The sequence below is a fragment of the Aphelocoma coerulescens genome, chromosome 3 (genome assembly GCF_041296385.1).
Source record: "Aphelocoma coerulescens isolate FSJ_1873_10779 chromosome 3, UR_Acoe_1.0, whole genome shotgun sequence".
In the NCBI taxonomy this organism is placed as follows: Eukaryota; Metazoa; Chordata; class Aves; order Passeriformes; family Corvidae; genus Aphelocoma; species Aphelocoma coerulescens.
In genome coordinates this window covers 120997266-121017367 of record NC_091016.1, presented here as the reverse complement: position 1 = coordinate 121017367, position 20102 = coordinate 120997266, and the positions used below count along the sequence as shown (strand labels likewise).

Sequence of the window (20102 nt, the reverse complement as noted above, 5' to 3'; positions counted from 1 at the left end):
ACTGTTATCAAATCTATTCCACTACAAAAAAAGGTGAGAAGCCACTCCACAAAGAGGCTTGTCTGTGGCCAAATCAAATTGGTTCAGGAATTATTATGAGTCAAACTGCATTTAATCAGCAATGTCATTTCCAAATGATGCTTCAAGCTGGGATTCTGTGATTTTAAGTGGCCAATCTATGAATACTTATTTTCACAGCTCCCAATATTTCTCATTTGCTTACTGCAACCAGTCCAGTAGAATTCTCCATGTGAGGCTCACTGACTTGGAAATCAGATTTTCCTGCTTTCTAATACATTTTAAGATAATTTTCACTCACACAAAGTTCAAGATATTTTTACCAACTGGACACCATCAAAAGAAGACCAACCTTCTGCTTTACTTTTATGTCAAATGCATGAAAAGGCAAAAATGCTCATATATAAGCACTTAAGGAATATAAATATTTTAAGGAATTAGTTTCACACCTATAATTTTGAAAAGATTTCACAGTAGAAGGCCCCACATTGTCACTACTGCTAAATTACAGAAAATCTTTTTCCAGCAAATACATGTAGGAAACAAAGAGGTATTAATGAAAAACTTTAAATTGTGTAGCCTGTTTTTCTCAAACAAGAATGTCTGAAGTCATTAACCATGTAATCTGAAGCCAACACCATAAAACCTGTTTTGTCTATGAGTAAAAAAACAAATGCCTCCAGATGATCATTACATTTGAGTTATCTATGATAGTTTGAGTCTGCATTGCTTTGTGTCTTTCACTATTAGTTAGAGAGAAAAGGGTGTATTTCTCACTTCCTTTAAAAAACAGTAAAATTAATAAATTGCCTATATCAAAAGTCAGTTTGGATTCTAAGAAAAGTCATTATGGTTTGTTTGCTCTGTTTCCTGTTGGCCAGGCTTATTTTAAACAAGGGATTTGTTATAAAGGATCAGCTGGGCTTCTGTTTGCTTACACCTGACTCTCACAGAGGAAGACATATCTGAAAAAAATACTGTTGTTCTAATGGTCTCCATGCAGAATTCTTCTCTGCTCACATTCTGTGCATCCTTCCACACTGTTTTTATAATTCCCTTACAACAGGCATTGGTTTATTTGGTTTGTGGGAGAAATACGATTGAAGGGATGTAGCTTATCTCTCTCATTGACCTCTCTGACATTTTCTCTTTTTCCAATATAACATTTTAAATATATTAAATATGTTGCTACAGAAAGGTGACTTCAGAAGTGTGTTTCATCTATTTACAAGGAAAAGTCCAGCTCAAATACAAGTGTTTTCACTAATGGGTTATCCCACGAGATGGGATGAGTTTTACCCCAGATTTTTTTTCTGGAGCCAGATTCTTGATGTCCCATAGCAGAGATTTAGAAAATATTACTAATGACTTACTAGATGTAAAGTGAAGCTGAAGTGACAATCCCTATATGCTTAAAAAAGAACAATTATGCATTTTTACACTACTCAGATTTGCCACATTTCAGCAAAGATTGAAAAGAGAATGAACATGGGCATATATTGAACTTTGATACAAGAAGTGTATGATTGTAGTGATTGGATCATTTACTAATCCATTTTGGGCTTCATAAAAATGACTTTCACACACATATGCAAATTCCTTCTGCAATTTTGTATGTTAGACTTTAAAAGCCTTCTAGAATAGTAGTACTATGAAAGAATGAAGTTTATCACCCAAGGAAACCATGAAATCTCCTTGCTGTAAACTTTCTAGAAACATATAGAAAAACATCTCTAAGGAACAGCCTATTTTTTACAGATCACTTTCTGGGAGCACAAGACAAGGACTAGACCTCTAAAAGTTTCTGGATAACAATTTTTTTTTTAATTATTCCAATATACTGTGCTTACATGCAGTTACTGTTGGTTCATTTAGTTTTTTTGTTTATTTTCCTTGGTGATAAATACACAGGCAAAGGTTTCAAGTTTCAAAGTATCACAGAAGGAGACTTACTGCAATCATAGAATCATAGAATGGTTTGGATTGGAAGGGACCTTAAATAACATCCATTCCCAACCCCCCTGCCATGGGCAGGGACACCTTCCACTATCCCAGGTTGCTCCAAGCCCTGTCCAACCTGGCCTTGAACACTTCCAGGGATGGAGCAGCCACAGCTTCTCCTCACACTACCAGCCTCCAGGTCTGCTGTAGGAGGTCACCTGTAGGCAAAGGTCCCTGAAATGTCTCCTTTGAAAGCCAATTTCAACCCTTAAAGGCTGCACCTGTGCCACAGAGGGAAGAGACCTGGCCAGCACATCTCCTTGGACTGAGAGGTGATGGAGAGGAGCCATGGTGAGGAGCTTGGCTCGCTGAAGACCAAAGGCACACATGGAATGCTGCGTTTTCCTGAGAAGCATGCACTTTCTCTACCTGCTTTTCACCCTGGCTGAACACACACCTCCTCCAATTCAAAACCAATGATGTGGGGTTAAAAGAGTGCTGCCATCACAGTTTCCTATTTGCAAGCCCAACATCTCAACCCTAGTGGTCCAACAGCCTTTGAAGAGACTCCTAATTTCTGCATTTCCATGCCTGGCCTTTGCCTGGGCTGGCTCTTTTGGAGGGGCATCTACCTGCCTCTGACAGCATCTGTTGGACTGACTGACTCTGTTGCTTCTCTCCCTAATGATAACAATCTGGAGTGGAAGGTGAGTTGGGTTGTGTGGAAGAAATAATGTTCCTTTTTGCCAAACAAAGTCGGGTCTGCAAGGTGTTCTGTACAGCCAAAGAAAAGATCTATGCAAAGTTCTGAACCACACAGAACTGTATGGAATCTAAAGCCCTACTTTAGCTGTCATTAACTTCAATGGAAACAAAGAATTGAAGAAATTGGATTTTTGTCTTCACAAGGGCAGTAGGAGAACTTCCATAGTCAAATCCTTCAAGCTGATTTTTTTTAAGAACTTTCCATAGATTTATCTCTAAAAATATTCACACATTTGCAGAATGCTAGGGAAGGAATTCCTAATTTATATTTTTAATTAAATTACCCCACCCTTTCAGATAATCCACATGAGGAAGTAGCAATTGCTACGCTAAATTGTTCTTTGTACCATGGTTCCGGATGTCAGTTTTATTAATCTTTTATTTCTTCCCAATTATTTCACCCACAGACCATGAATTGCAGCATATCTGACAGTCATCCTTTAGAGAACAAATCGTTTTCACTATTCAAACAGGTGGGGCATGCTTTAAAGAAATACTTGCAGTAGCATAATTTGGTTTTAACAGCACAAATAAAACTCAGGTGACTGTAATGAATTAATGAAAATTGCTGAGTATGGTGGATGGGGTAAAAGAATGGAAGTATCTCCCAGGACACTGGGAATCTGGAGCTGCTAGACTGCCTCCCCTCACAGTCAATAGAAATGCAGCCTTAATAACTATGGTAGATGTCTTATGAGGCTTTCTGATGGTGATAACCCCTGTCTCATCAAAATTGTTACAAGCACTTCAGATAAAAAAGTACCTTTGCCCTTATCTCAGAGCATGGAAAGATATGGGAGACCTTATCAGAGGCAACTTCCCCTAAGTGCTGCCCGCTATACAAACAAAGAACAAAGGCAGCTATGTTTTCCAACACAGGGATTATAATACAGTATTAAAATGCTGGCAACAGCAGACAGCTGCAGGAATTCTGCAGAAATCTGGAAACGGTGAGACAATATTTACTTGCAGTGTGGGCAGCAACCTCGAGCCAGCATGGTGAAAAGGGTGCTCAGTGTGCAGCACACCCCAGCAAAGGCAAGGATGAGGAAGGGAACCAAGAAAGGAATAAGGAGATGTGCAGATGCTTTATGCCTTCTGATAGCCAACAGACTGCATGGAAGGAAGCAAGAAAGGTCGTGTTTCAGCAATGAGGGCCTGTCCAAGCTGCTGTTGTGATACAACCTTTTAAGCAAAGGGAAGCAAAGATTCTGCAGAAAAGGAAATGTGAACTGAGTGGTGCCAGGCTGGACAGGGCTTGGAGCAACCTGGGATAGTGGAAGGTGTCCCTGCCCATGGCAGGGAGGTGGAACTCGAAGGTCTTTAAGGTCCTTTCAACCTGACCATTCTATGCTGCACTAGAGCAGAGCACATGCCACACATCTCTCAAGTGAAGAGGGAAAATGTGCAACATCTGCAGCCATTCTGCAGTAAGTTAACCTTGACCAACATGTGGGGTGAGTTATGTGTACAATAATCACAGAATCACAGAATCACAGAATCACAGAATGGTTTAGGTTGGAAGGGACCTTAAAGATCATCTTGTTCCACCCCCTGCCATGGGCAGGGACACCCTCCTCTAGGCCAGATTACTCAGAGCTCCATCCAGCCTTGTCTTGAACATTTCCAGGGATGGGGCAGCCACAGTTTCTCTGGGCAATCTCTTCTAGTGTCTTGCCACACTCACAGTCAAGAATTCTTCCCTAATATCCAATCTAAACCTTCCCCCTTTAAGTTTAAAGCCATTCCCCTTTGTCCTATCAATACATGCCGTGGTAAGAAGTTATGTCCAGTGCCACGGCCGCAGTGAGCTAATAGAATATATTTTATTCAGCAAATGGAAGTTCAGGAACCACTTGAAAGAAAATATCACTGTGTTGCCCACACTGCAGGTCATTCTGTGTACAGCTAAGAAGTTGCTCACTTATGTCTGTGCCTCAAAATATTTATCCTACTCTTTTGCCAGAGACAGGAAAGACAACTTTGAAACAACCAGCCCTGAACTCAAGCTTTTATTTAGTGAACACATTAGCACTGTAGCTTGCTGATCAGACTAGAAGCTGAAGTTCTGCAAAAGGACAGGTCTTCTGTCTTCTCTTTTTCCTTGCCCTGGAGATAAGGGGAAAAAAAAAAAAAAATCCAGAACAATGCAGCTCGATTGGTTCATTTTCAGTCACCTGTTCCTTAAGAAAAGTTCTTTCTTCCACAACAGGCAGGCCCAAGGCTGATGTCATTTATGTCATTTATCAGCAATAAATATTTACAAGGAAAAAAAAAAAGGGAAAATGTATCTATATATATACAAGCCTGGACTGGGGAGAGCCTCTCACACCCCTGCCACTTCCTCAGATACAGGAGGATTCTGGTGGATGAAGGTAATGTATGCAGAATTGAATTTCAGCCTTAGGGATTTTACCCATAGAGTCTCTTGGTCAGTATTGATTGGGCATTGTGCTACAAAGGTTAATGCAACTAATAGCTAAGTTGTACCAAATGTGATAATTAAAAGAAAATGTCTGTTTATAATATCTCAGAGGAAGAACATAAAATAATTTATATCTTCTGCTCTGAAATCACACCTTCCACCTGTAGGGGTGAAAAATGGCTTCAGTGGAGTCTAATTCCCATATTTCCTTGGATCAAAATGTAACTCTTGGACCCACTTGCTTCATTCTTGAAATGTGAATGTAAATCAATCCATTTTTCAGAGGGTGGTCAGTCATGGGAAATGCTTTTCTAATGTCTTTTGAATTATTTTGATAGGTTGAATTTATTTCACTTGAGTATTGGGATATACAAGTATGGCTCAACTCATAACTTGGCCATCTCTAAATGTTAACTATCTGTCCAAACTTTCATATATATATGCTGCTAAAATGTCTGATCTATATTACAGTATGTAATAAGCTGATTGCCTTTTCTTAATGCAGAGTGAATTTATTTTTTTTAATGAAATTTAAAGATGTAAACTTAAAGAAGGTAGAGGAAAAAGATATTAAAGTAACTGAAAATATCCCCACTCTTCCAAACTTTCAAACCTGCTATGCCCTGAAAGCTGTATCAAATGCCAGGAGAAAGGTTCTGCTGAGGAGTGAAACGCCAGGATTAAACATTAAACAAATACAAGACTTATCTTTTTCAAATAGAACTTTTTTTTCCTAGTTTTGAAGCTATCAGTGTTTATTTTATCTGTTTTAATACCCAATCAAATCTTCATGAAACCTCAGGTTTTCAAGAAGAGCTGCCTGAAAGTGCATTGCTGGCATTTGTTTGTCAGAAGCATAGAAGTGACTTAGTGGATTGAGCACTATTGACAGGGAAGGATAATTGTATCTGGGAACTGTCATCTTTTGATTTTGAAAGTAAAGCCCCACACATTTAGTCCAAGAGGCAGATTGGACAGTAGGTCTGGCAGTCGAAGGTGTGCAGTAGTATTTAATCAACTTTAACTCTGGATCTAGAAATAGTTTGTTTCCAGTGGCAACACTTAATCCGGGAGGTCGCAAAAAGATTTTGTTTCTGCATGTAAGGGCAAGAAAACTCTTCTATGTCTAAAAATATCCTTTCAGTTTAAGAATTTATTTTTCATTAATATCAGTGAGATCCCTGCCTCTACCTCATTCAAATGATTTCCTTATGAAATCACAGGAAGAAGAAAATAAAGACTGAATATCTGAATTATGGGATAGGACAACAGATATTGATTCTAAACGAAAGGAGGGACAATTAAATTTTTTTTTAAATGGTAGTTTCCCTATCAAGCAGGATTTCCTAGATTTCTATTGACCTGTACTGCTCACACCATGGATTTTTCTGAGAGGCCAGCTCTAAGGCTTTTTATATTTTTGGGTTTTATTATCTCTATTTCCCTCTTGCCTGTCTGGTTTTAGGTAACCTGCTGAGCTCAAAGCTAGTCTTCTTTGGGATTTTGCCACATCTTTACTCTTTAACAACCAAAAAGACATTTTCCCTCATATATCCTCATCAATACAAAGTTATATAACTTTTGCTTTTCCTGACATGCAGAAAAATTGTCCTGTGTATATGAGTGGTTTCAGAGTGTCTGTGTACAACTGGATGAGGTGCCTTGGGACTCAGAGTGCAGTAGCCAACATTATTTGTTAATAACATCGTATTTGAAGGTTTTCTTTGTGTCTAGGTGTCAGATGAAACATGAGGGTGATCACCACCGTTTGCCTCAGCCATTAAGATGCTGATTTAATGAGGAAATGGGGAACAGGGAAAGAAATGGAGAAAACAGCCCACGTGTTCAGTGCTCCACTCCAAAACACCAGATCTCACTGTAGATGATGCTTGAGAAGGATTCTGATGTGGCAGTACTGAACACATTAATGGGCTTTTTTTTCCACACAAGGAGCCAAACATGAAGGAAATGCTGCAAATTCAAGATGTCTTGAATAAAGGAGTCAAAAGGGGACTGAACCATCTGTTTCAAGTAACACACAACTTTATGATATTTAGAGTCCCTGCTTCCATGCAAGGTGGAGTCTTCTCTCTGTAGGAGACCTTGCCCATGCACAGTTTCAGCACATCCATATTCAGGATCAACTAAAATAAACTTCTTTGTTCAGGCTTGACGTTGCAGCAGTTTTGTATCTTGCTCACATACCACATTGTGCCATAACATTTATGCAACAGAGACTAATTGTTTCTGGGGTTTTGATTTTTTTTTTCCCCCTATAGAAATGGATCTACTAACTGCAATTTTTTTCCTGGCTGCTCTGCTACACCAATTTGATGGACAGGTAAGAACATTCATCTGTACAAAACACCCATATCTGACTCCTTTGTATAGATATCTGGCCTGATGTAGTCTGATCTTTTGATCTCTAGACATTTAGAATTTAGGGGTGCAAGTATTGTTAGTATGTTAATGTAACACATTGAAGATGAGCTCTCATTGTGTACAGACTTTGTATAACTATTATTAATATTATTATTATTAGTGTGTTGGTTGAGCAACCTGGTCTAGTGGAAAGTGTCCCTGTATATGACAGGTGGTTTGGAGCTACTGGCTCTTTAAGCTTGCAACCCAAATAATTTGGTGATTCTGCCTACCAAAATATTCTTCCCTTCACGGGACTAATTTTTAAAAGACATTTCTCATAAATAAATAAATAATTTAAGTTTCAGAAATCTGATTCATAAACTTCTTAGAGAGGATTAATCTTGCAAGATGTAGATATCTACTAAGTAGGCACTTGAATGTGAGCTATTTATCTCATTATTTTATTCTTACAAATGAATGAAAAGAAACAAGTACTTTAGGAAAGAAAATTATAATTTTCTTCAATAAATCTCAGGTGGACCATGTTATAAGTTGATAGTCTCCTTTACCTGAGTATAGCTGCAGCCTAAAACAACTGGCTGAGATGTTATTTCTACCACCATAAATGTCTTAAGTTAAACAAAATTTATGACATTAATTCTTGGGGTAGATTCAGTTGACAAACAAAAGTGACAAGAAGCTCATAATTTATCTTGTTTATTAAACTTCTGTTAACTGGGACCTTCACTGTTTTGGTTTTTTTCCAGGGTTTTCCATGTAAAAAAGTGAACGCTTTCTCCTTTCCTCATTTTAAACCTCAAAAAGAAAAACAGATCCTTGAGCTACACAATGAAATACGGAGATCTGTAACTCCCACAGCCAGGAACATGCTGAAGATGGTGAGCCATGAATTACAGCTAGTCTGCTTTTCCCTTAAAGGAAATGATAGGACAAGCCCAGCATCAAAAGAGGCTGTGGAACGAAGGGATTAAGAGCAGCCTGATGAGAAGGACTTGGAGGTGTTCATGGATGAGAAGCTCAACATGAGCGAGCAAGATGCTCCAAGGGCTGGAGTACCTCTGCTCTGGAGACAGACTGGGAGAGCTGGGGGTGTTCAGCCTGGAGAAGGATCCAGGAAGACCTTAGAGCCCCTTCCAGTACCTAAAGGGGGGCTATAAGAATGAGGAAAAACACTTTATCAGGGCCTCTTGCAATAGCACAGGGGGTAATGGTTTTCAATTAAAAGCAGGTAGATTAAGATTAGATAAAGGAAGAAGATTTTTATGATTAGGGTGGTGAGGCCCTGGCACAGGTTGCCCAGAGAAGCTGTGGCTGCCCCATCCCTGGAAGTGTCCAAGGCCAGGTTGGACGGGGCTTGGACCAACCTGGTCCAGTGGAAGGTGTTCCTGCTCATTGCACAGGGGTTGGACTAGATGATCCTTCACTGCTCATTCCAACCCAAACTATCCATCATGCTCTGATTCTAAAAAGAGAAACCCAAGCCGTGAATGAAGGAAAGAGCATGCAAAGCAAAGGGGGAGCAGGAGCCCGAGCAGCAGCTTCTGAATCTCACACTGTCAGGAGGGCAAAAGGGATCTAGATCTGCAAAACTTCTCCCATCCCTGTCACCCCTGATATTCCTTGTTATCCCTATCCCATGAGCAGATGAGCTGGTCAGTGCTTTGTGGTTAAGCCTGCCTAGCAAGGCCTGCAAACATTTCTCAGGTTCAAAGCCCAGCTGATATCAATCACAACTCAGCTGCACCTGGACTCAAAATCAGTTTTATACTTTTTAGTCCAGTGCACCCAGCAGTGTTCACTTGGACACAAAGCTGAAAGAGCTCAGCAGTAATTTATAAAAACCCTTTTAATCTGCACCATCTGGAGTTTGGGACTGTGTGATGGAACTGTGCAGAATAACCTGCTCTGAAACCTTTAAGAGTTGAAGAAATGTGGTTCCTGTGCCCCAGGAGAGTAAGCCAGCACAACCCCTCCTCTTTCTGCTGAGGGCCACAGGAGCATCTAGTGCTCAACACCCATTTCTATGTTTTTCTTCCTCTTCTCACCAACCTATTTATGACCTGGATACTTCTTCCTTTGTGTCTTTCAGGTGTGGAGTGATAAAGCTGCCAAAAATGCTCAGAAATGGGCAAGTCAGTGTGGGATGAAAATCAGTCCAAGAGACAAGAGAGTTATTAATGGTACTGACAAAGGTGGAGCCTGAGCTGATGGGTTAATGGCAGTTTGCAGATGACCCCTGTGAATGTGAAAGAGAAATAAGGATGACTTTTAATCTGTTGTAGAATAGCTTTTTAAGATTATTAGAATACCACTTTAGGACCTGGTCTAGTGGAAGATGTCCCTACCCATGGCAAGGGGCTTGGAACAAGATGATCTTTAGGTCCCTTCCAACACAAACCACTCTGTGATTCTGTGCTTATGAAACACAAAAACATCATTTTTGTCAGATGAATACTCTGAAAGACAACTTGTTGGAACTCCATAAAATCACAGGGCAAAGTGGTTGGCATCATAGGCATTTTTTAAAGAATATAGCTACAGCCCCTCTGTCCCACCTCCCGCCCTACACTTTGCTTCTTTCCTAATGAAATAGATTTACTTCTTCTCCAGGTGTCACCTGTGGTGAGAATGTGTTACTGTCATCCTACCCAAGAACATGGGCTGATGCAATTCAAGTGTGGTACAGTCAGTCCTCCAACTTCAAGTACGGATATGGAGCAATCTCGAAAAATGTCAATGTTGAGAGCTACACTCAGGTATGGAGACTTGAAACAAACTGCGGGGGTACACCAGAATTATAGGAGTACACTTAAGGCAGCTGGGAGTTATTTGTAATCAGAAAAAACCTATCAGTGTCATCAAACTATTATCTATCATTCACACTGATCCAAAGATGAATTATAAGCTAAAATTATTTTTCATCTAATTAGGAGACAATGGAACCAATATTTTGGAAGAGCTGTCCAAAAGAGAAATATTATTCTGCAGAAAAACCTTTCTTTAGAAATATCTTTAATTCAGAAATAAATATTTTCTGTACAGGGATTGAAATACATTATTAAGAAGTGTCAAAGCAAAATAGCTGTGATGAAAATATTTGAATTTCAACTTTAGTGTCCTGCCAGACACTGTGTTCAAAAACATTTGGAGACTGGAGGAAACTCATTTTTCTATGTATTCTTTCTGACAGCTAAACTTTAAACGTAAAAGCTGACTAGAAAAAAAATGAAAGAAAAAGTTATTTTCTGGTTCTGTTATTTTCTGAGGTTGTCTAATGAGAATTCAAGAGGGATGACTCTGAAATAATGTGTTTGGTTTTTATCCTACAGCTAATCTGGTACAACAGTTACAAGGTGGGATGTGGAGTTTCCTACTGTCCCACAGGCCCCTACAAGTACTTCTACGTTTGCCAATACTGCCCTGCGTACGTACTGCCTTCTCACTCAGTTGTGAGATTATGGATATGTTTCCAAAACATCCTTGGCTATAGGATAAAATAATTGCAATCTACTTTACCCATTTATACTTTTGAAAATACCAATGGGAATTGTGGGTTTGTAACAGCATGTGGAATATCAGTATTTATTTTATTTCATGTTGAAAGAGATATTAGGGAGATTTTAGCAGACAAACAAGGGCTTATCTCTGTCAGGATCAGGGATCAGGCACAAATCATGCTGTAATTTTGACCGTGAAGAAGAAAACCAGGTGCAAAGTGAAAGCCAAGAGCAAATGGATATTCACAGAGGTAAAGGACGGCATTTCAGAATGGTTTTGCTGAGGTTTGGCAAAACCAGGGATAGTGGAAGGTGTTGAAACAAAGTGATCTCCCAACCCCCCCATGGCAGGGGGTTGGAACTAAGTGATCTCTAAGGTCCCGTCCTACCCAAACCAGTCTGTGATTTGTGATTGTATGATTACCTCAATCAGCTGAAATCTATTAGAGAAGCAGAGCTAGGAAGCATATAATTTTTTTTTTTTTTAACGGATAATGCTATAAAATGCAAATAATTAATCTTGTTTCTCTAAACCTTATTGTCTCTTTTATTTAAAATCAATTTTTTTGTATTGGATGAATATCTGAAACTAAAACATGACGGCCTATGAAAATACTTTTATCCAGAAACTTCTGGATGCCTTTCACTACAATAAAAAAACTCCTGTTAATGGCTCAGAGCTTCATGTTAATCTTGTTTTGTCTCGTAACTCTTTCAAATTTCAGAGGAAATAACCCCATGCAAATAGCTATGCCTTACAGAAGTGGACCAAAGTGTGCTGACTGTCCTGGCCACTGTGACAAAGGACTTTGCAGTAAGTCACTCCATTCTCCTTAAAAAAGGCATTCTGTAATGTTCAAGTCATTTTAACAGCAGAGCAAAAGTACAAAGTTTATACAGACATGAACAACTGGAATTTCTGGAAAATGCAGAAGTATCAAATCAGGGCTTCCAAATAATATTTCATGTGTTTTTTCATGTGTTTGCTCCTCTCTCTTTTATTTTAGCCAACCCTTGTAAGTATCAAGACCTCCTTGGAAACTGCAAAAATCTGAAAATGTTGTTTGGCTGTAGCCACCCACTGGTGAAGAAGGAGTGTCCTGCAAGCTGCAAATGCACCACTCAAATCATCTAAAGTCCTTCTGGATGTCATTACAGCTGCTGTGAGATTATCAGGAAAGAGTAGAACTCCCTGTAAAGTTTATTCACTAAAGTCCATCTCCTCAGATTCACCTATAGGTAACAATTTTATCTGAAATCTGACCATTATTTCAGTCCTAAATTAGACTAGTAGCTCAAAATAACCTCTGATGTTATTTTAGGTTTTGTAGAAATCATGCTTAAGGTACTAATGTGTTATTTTGTGGGTTTCCTTGCAGTGGATCTGGCACTGATTTATTTCTTTTTAATGGGAAACCCACTTTTAAAACACTTCAGGGTTTTTTTGCATAATTCGTTAAATGCCACTAAACTTTCTTCTGCTAACTTTTTGTTGATTGCCAATGGAATGTCTTCCTGCTCAATAAACACATGATTTACCACCAGTTCACAAACAGAGCTTTTAATTAAAGTTATTTATAAATCAAGGGGTGTGGTTTTTCTTTAATTTGGAAAATCCCTTATGGATATTTGGAGGCTCTTTTATAATTCATGTGAGTGTGGATGAGAAAGGAAAAGAACTACAAATCAAAAAGGGATGTAATTTTTGTAGAGGCAAAATAAGCGGCACACGTTGTATGTTTGACTTTGACCTAATCACAGAGATTCTGCTATATCTGTGCATGCAGGTGATAAATGATAACTTCATTCATGTGTCTCTTTCCCACTAACCTTGCACCATACTGGGGTGTCCCACCAGACCTCCAGCTGCTCCTCAAAGGGTCCTGGTTTTCCATAGCCCTTGAATCAGATAAACCAGCCTTGAGCACGGCAGAACCCACTTAGCACCTTCCCTTTTAATTTAAGGCCTGTAAAAATCATTTTCTCCACAAGACTGCAATTCTAGATAAAGACACAAGAGGGTGAGCGATACCCAGACAAGACCTGCATTTCTATTTCATTTTTCTACCTGTTTAAAGGATATCTCCTTTTATTAGATGTTAAAGTTCTGGGGCTAGTCTGGCCTGATTTTAACACTTGCTTGCACAGAGTTTCTTAGCTAATAGTGGCCCAACAAATAATCACTACCTATAGAAACAGTTTGGCAGTGGTTTCCTCCCCTCTATTGTTTCATCCTGTTTCTGTTATCAAATCACCATCATCATAAAGAAATCAAGAGTGTCAAATTAGGGAATTTTTTGGTTTCCAGGATATCAATTACTAATTCTGGTAGCCTTGATTTTCTACCTGCCTGAAGCTCATTTTCACCTTCATGACCACTGCCACTGTGCAAGGTTCCAAGAAAGCTGGAGAGGGACTTTTTACGATGGCATGGAATAACAGGACAAGGGGGAATTCCTTCAAACTGAGAGAGGGCAGGGTTAGATTAGATATTAGGAAGAAATTCTTCCCTGTTAGGGTGCTGAGGCCCTGGCACAGGTTGCCCAGAGAAGCTGTGACTGCCCCATCCCTGGAAATGTCCAAGGCCAGGTTGGATGTGTCTCTGAGCAGCCTGGTCTAGTGGAAGGGATCCCTGCCCATGGCAGGGATAGAAGAAGATGATCTTTTCAGCTCCCTCCCAACTCAAAATGTGATTTTATGATTTGTAGAGAGTGTAGTTCAAACTAAAGCTGGTCAAAATTTCCTAAGAAGCCTGTGTTTTCCTCAGAAAACACTATTCTATAAAACTCCAACTCAATTATGGGAGGATGCATAATTTTGGGAAAACTCTCAGGTGTTTTCTGGGTTATTTTCCAAGCTTTTCTCTTTCCTCCCCCTTTATCTGTGCCAATGAATATTTGACAAGGAATTATTTTATTATCAGAGATTTCTGAGGGAGCCCCCTCCCCAGAGAGCCAACTTTCATGCTCTGGATATCCAGCTATGGTGTTTGAGCATGGCAGCAGCAGGAGCTGGAAGGGATCTCCTACAACTTGATGTGCCACCCTGGAGTGCCAGGCACCCTGCTGGGTTACTGCAGGGTATCCAGGCACGACCTTTATGCTTTTTCAGGAAATTTCTAAAGATTCTGCTTGCCTACTGATGTGGAATAGAACAAACAGGAGGTGAGATGAAATGCTGCCTGGTGTTCCTGTTTCTCGGAGCTGACATCAAGGAGTGCTTGGGATAATCCACTTTGTTGTTCATGTCCCTGGAGAAGCTGAGATGCTGCTGAATATGGGTTTATCACACACAGATGAGGTAAAAGCAATATGACATTTGCTGAGATCCAGCATGTCAAATGACATTTCTCTCCATTCTTTGCCTGTATTTTCACAAAGTTATTTCTCATACTGATGTCTTGACAGTGGTTTCCTTTTTGATACTAGGAAATGCTGTTTGGTTTGTGCTGAATTGTGCTACCTTTTAGGTGTTAGTCCAGGCAAGAAGCAAGTAATACCACGAATTTCTTACAATTTCTATTCTAGTTCACAGGAAGCACATATGCTGAGAGATGATAAGAGCAACTACTACAGTACAAGCCTAAGCCTTATCTGTGAAGAGGGGTGTAAGAGCTCTTCAGTTGTTAACTCATGTGAGAAGAGCCTTAAACACAGTTTTAAACAAAGGTTATGAAGTAACTTAACAGTCTGACAGCTTCTGAAGAAAGATCATTTTTGGTATTCAAAATCCACCAGTGGCAGCACTTTCATTACCAATTTAACCTCTGTGCTAAACCAAAGGGAAGGTCATCCCTTTCAGTATCTCAATGTCTTGCAGAGAGTCATGGGCCTATATCTCCCCTGTTTTTCTCCATCTATGGCTATGTTAGAACAAATCTTCCAAAAAACTTGCCTCGCTCTTGTTCTTGACACATCTCATCTACAATAACAAGTTAATGTGAAATTACAGAATCATTAAGGTCAGAAAAGATCTTCACCACTAAACCATGACCTCAAGTGCCACTTCCACATGCCTTTTAAACACCTTCTGGGTTGGTGACTTCACCACTTACCAGAGCAGCCCTTTCCAAGGTTTGACAACCCTTTCCATGAAGAACTTTCCCCTAATACCTAATCTAAATCTTCCCTGGTGCAACTTGAGGCTACTTCCTCAAGTCCTCATACTAAATAGAAAGCAAGGGTTGGAAACCTTCACATGCCATTAGAAATTTGTATTGTCTTAATATCCAATTTATTCTCATAAAATAAAATCATGGCAAGATGTTTGAGCAAGTCCAAGCAGAAAAGGGCCATCAGAGCAGGGACAGGATGAGGATGTTCCCCATCCCTGGGCTGCTCCCAGCTTTCTAGGCCAGGCTGCCAAAAATGGGATTCGTCTAAATGTAAAGGCCATGGTTAAACTGTGAAAAACAGGAGATGGATTCTCTGATTAAGAACTTTCTTGACACCTCCTGTCTCTGCTCTGGGCTGTGAGCAAGACATTTAACCCCTGAGCAAGACATTTGACCTGCGAGCTTCAGCCTCACCGACTGCAAGGTAGAGATAAACCCACACAGTCAGGGCAGGAAGATTAATTCGTGAATGCTGAGAAAGAGCCCACAAAGCACTAGGTCCTGTAAATTATAATATCACATTTGATAGCCACACTTCCAGCATAATTATATCTCAGTTTAACCACAAATCAAAGGGGACAGGGGGCCGCGGGAGATACAAGTGAGGACGTGACACTCCCTCCCGACCCACCAGCGATGTCTGAGGGTTCAGGGGCTGGTCACTGGGCTCAGCCCTCTGCTCTGGGGTCTGTGAAATGCCACCCTCAGACTGGTCCCCAGGACTGACAGATACTCTGACACCAGCATCAATAACAACTCTGGGAAAAGGCAATTTTTAGGAAAAGTTGAGGTAGCAAACTGGCATGGAAAAGGCCCACGTTAACTATTCATTTAGCCACTGATGGACAGCTCAGGGCTCAACACATGTATAACTGGAAGCTACACTTTAAAACCATTATCAGCAGATTCTTGGGGTTTTTCTCCACAGAAACCACCATTTCAAATCAAATGATATTTTTTGCTTGTTGTTTTGTATCATTAACACTCTGCTTTTTTCTCTTCCCCCACTGCTCCATGACATGGTGGAAGTAAAGGAGGAAAGCCCTGGATGCCACACAAAAATCAAATAATGGCTTTTATTTATTTTGTTGAATGAACCACAAGATATTTTATTTCATTCTTTGACTTTAAACCGCCAGGGGTTTTTCAGGGTGTGCAAAACCATTCACCTACCTCCTTCAGAAGTCTTTTCCCAATGTAAACAAATTCCAGAAAACTACACTAGAGATAACAAATGAAGCAAATATTAAACATGTTATTTTATTTAGTGATGTACAGCATTCTTTGTGCAGGCACATATGAAAATTTTCCCACAAAGTGATTGCTGAAGGGTCAAAATAAGTTTAATTCAGCAAAAATTGTACTGTAGTCCTTGTGATTTTTGCACAGGGCTGAAACACTGAGGAGTCAGGGATAGTTTCTGAGCACTACTGCTTCTGAGGCACAGAAATTACACCATTTCTGTAAAATCAAAGCAAGAATGGATTCACCTCATGCAAATGCAGCTGTGCAACTCTGGTCAGATGATGGAGGTGATTTTCCACCCTCATCCAACAACTTATCAGAAAATGTCTCCTGTTTTTTTGAAAGAAACTCTTAAGTTGATGCTTGTTTTTAGGACAGGGTCACTATTTCTTATGGCAGGAGATTTTTCTCAACATCTTGGGTTTTATTCTTTATTTTCAGCACAAAAGAGAGAGATATTTATACACTCCATTAATAAATTACTGGAAAAAAATCAGTTTCTAAGCATTAAAACTGGAAGGGTCAGCAGGAGCCTTCCAACTGAATGAAGGACATAAAAATTTACAAACAGAGGGAAAAATATTTATTGAAGGTATTTTGTGATGACCTACCTACAATTGAAGGAAACATCCTCAATGACCTAAAAATTCCATGTACCTAAAGAAACAAATGCTGGGTGATTGAAGAGGTAAAAAATGTCAGTCCCAATAAATTAGGTGCTGGGAGCAGTGATCATTCTTCTTCCACAGATTGCAGTGGCTCAGTGTGCATGAGGAAATTGGGTTATAGATGGGAAAGGAGAAAAATGAGAAGGGAAAAGAAATGTGTAAAGAACCTGGAGGGGAAAGGTGAAACAAAAACAAATTGTAGAATGTGAAGGCAGGGAGACAAACCTCATGATAAGGGAGAAGCTATCCAAAGATGTGGAAATCTGCTGGGCAGGCAAAAATAACCAGAAATATCAACAACCATCTGAGCCTAGTATTTAATAAAGAGTATCAAGGAGATTTTAGCCTCCCTTGAAGCTTCTCCCACCACCTGCCCATGGCCCAGGAGCCCTGTTTTGGCTCAGTCTGTCTCTAGTCTTGTTTTCTGCCCTGCCTCCTGGATGAGCCTCGGATCATCCTTTCTGTAATCAATAAACATAAGGATGGAAACATTGTGCATTGGAAACACAAAAACAATCCAGACCATTTTGACATAATATTGACTATAACATGTCATAAGCCAAGCTTAAATCTTTGGATCTTAGGTTATTCCAGTAGCCTTGCACTAAGAGTGATTGCAGATCTAGACAGCTCAGTTGAACAAACCAATATAGAGATTTTTATCCAGCCCTACATGAGTTATTTAACACTCTGTGCATGTTTTAGAGGTAAATAGGAAGTATCTAAGGAGAACGCAGCATCTAATGAATAATTGCACAAAAACTTGTACCTCTCACAGCTTGGTATGGACATTTCAGAGACTGGATTTTTCCACTGAGGTAATTTTTCCTTCCATACTCATATTTATTTGCTCCCAATTCATTGTAGTACCTCCAGTATTGGCTTGTTCCGGAAGGGGTGTTGTATTTTAGACAGTAAGTTGAGTTGTAGTTGTTCATTAAACTTGTCCTTGGCCCATTGTGAAGAAATAATAAATTCATCTTGTCAGTTCAATAGCACAGGACTACTTCAGGATATTCAGTGATTTAGCACCTACTTCCAGTCAACTTAAAAACAGTCATGTAAATTAATTATGAAGGTCACAAATCATGTGTTCCATCAGGTCAGCATTCAAGCTGCGAACAAAGAAGTCCCCACTTGCCTAATATTCAGCCAGCTGGAGGAGATGTTAGTTGTACACAGGAAAAACAAACAATATGGGAGTTTCTTATAGGAATTTGTTATGTACTAATTGTTCTACCCATATTTACAGCTTGTGCCAAGGTCAAAATGATTAGAGCTTGTGGGTCAGTGTGAACACAGGTACGAAATGCAGAGTTTATACTGGGGTTTAACTTGTGTGGCTCAGAGTTTACAGCACTCACTGACTCACAGAAATTTGGTATTTACTGTCTCTCTCTGGCTTGACAAATCCCCATGTGGATTAGACCAAAAATTTCATGCTACCACCCAACTGCACCCTGATGGTGTACCACTAAGAAGATCACAGCTCAGCCTCCAGAGACTGATGTTTACATAAGCAGTGGAAGAGCCACACTTAGCAGGAGGTTTTCTGGGATTGCTCAGATTGACCTGTGCTTGTGTCTGCTGAATCAAGTAAGGAATGCATCATGAAAGGTTAGTGAGGAACAAAAGATTTATGGAATCATAGAACTACAGAATGGTGTGGATTGGGAGGGACCTTAAATAACACCCATTTCCAACACCCTGCCATGGGCAGGGACATCTTCTACTAGATCAGGTTGCTCCAAGCCCTGTCCAGCCTTGGACACTTCCAGGGATGGGGCAGCCACAGCTTCTCTGGGCAACCTGTGCCAGGGCCTCACCACCCTCACAGAGAAGAATCTCTCCCTAATATCCAAGACTCAATGCAATTCTCTTCAACTTCCTTTATAAGTGCCCTTTGCCAGTGCTTTTCTGGCATGATGCAAAGAGTGAACACAAATCCAGGCGTACTCGCAGCTACAGAGTGGATTTTGAAACCTAGAGGCAGCCAGTCCTCTGTAAGGAAAGACAACTGAGATGATTCACTGCCATGTCTGAAGCCGTCTCCTTGTGCTTTTTCAGAAGCTTAAGACCAGCTTGCCTTTAGAACCAGACTCTTAAGTGATTTCACACAGGCAGGAACAGCCACATCAAGTGCCCTTTACAAGTAAGTACAGGGAACTGATGGGGAGCAAGAGAAACACATTAACATAAGAAAAGTCAATAAACATACATGATTCATCACTCACACCATCTGAGACTTAAACATTGACATCTAATTGTTACTATTTCTTTTAGGTGCAGGCAATGCATCCAACTTAGCTGAGGTAGGTCCTTTTTATCACAAGAGCAGTTCAGACAGGCCCACTAGCTCTTGCGGAAGGGAGAAGGACTCTGTTATCTCTAGCAAACAGCTTTCCGTGACTTTGGATACACCTCAACCGTTTCAGTTTTAACCCCTGCATTTAACCCCTGTTTTGCAACACTCACGCAAAAAAAGCAGAAATGAAAGAGTGAAGTTTTTAAGTGAAATATGCTCCTCTTCAAGAAGTCACACTTTAGCTGGACACAGACTAAATGGATGCAATTATTTGGCCTATTCTATCTAGAGGAAAGAAAAAAAGCTAGTTCATTCTAGTGTTACCTTCTTTGTGTACTGGAAAGATTAAAAATGCTGTCTAGTAATCAAGCAAGGTCTTAGAGAACAAAGTCTGTGAGATTTCAAATGGAAAAATAAAACACATTTATTTTAGCAAGAGACACTGCAATATCAACACACATTTACAAGAAAACAGCTAAGAGGATGGTGGGGGTGATTTGGATCCAGTCAAGACAAAGAGGAAACAGGCAGAAACTGATGCCCAGGAAATTCCACCTGAACATGAGGAAGAACTTCTTTCCTGTGCAGTGACCGAGCACTGAACAGAGACCAGAGAGGGTGTGGAGTCTCCCTTACTGGAGATATTCCAGAACTGTCTGGACAAAATCCCATGCCCTGTGCTCTGGGATGACCCTGCTTGAGGAGGGAGGTGGGACCAGGTGATCAGCTGTGGTTTCTT

General features: G+C 40.1%; 1 protein-coding gene across 1 annotated transcript; it reads left to right on the top strand.

Moving 5' to 3' along the window:
• The first annotated feature begins 4951 nt into the window (after positions 1-4951).
• Positions 4952-12297, top strand: LOC138107074 (cysteine-rich venom protein-like). Its single transcript, XM_069008406.1, has 8 exons — positions 4952-5099; positions 7429-7490; positions 8281-8412; positions 9624-9714; positions 10145-10290; positions 10864-10958; positions 11757-11845; positions 12039-12297. Exons 1-8 carry the CDS (start codon positions 4952-4954, stop codon positions 12164-12166), a joined length of 891 nt encoding a protein of 296 aa, XP_068864507.1. The 3' UTR covers positions 12167-12297.
• Positions 12298-20102: the final 7805 nt, after the last annotated feature.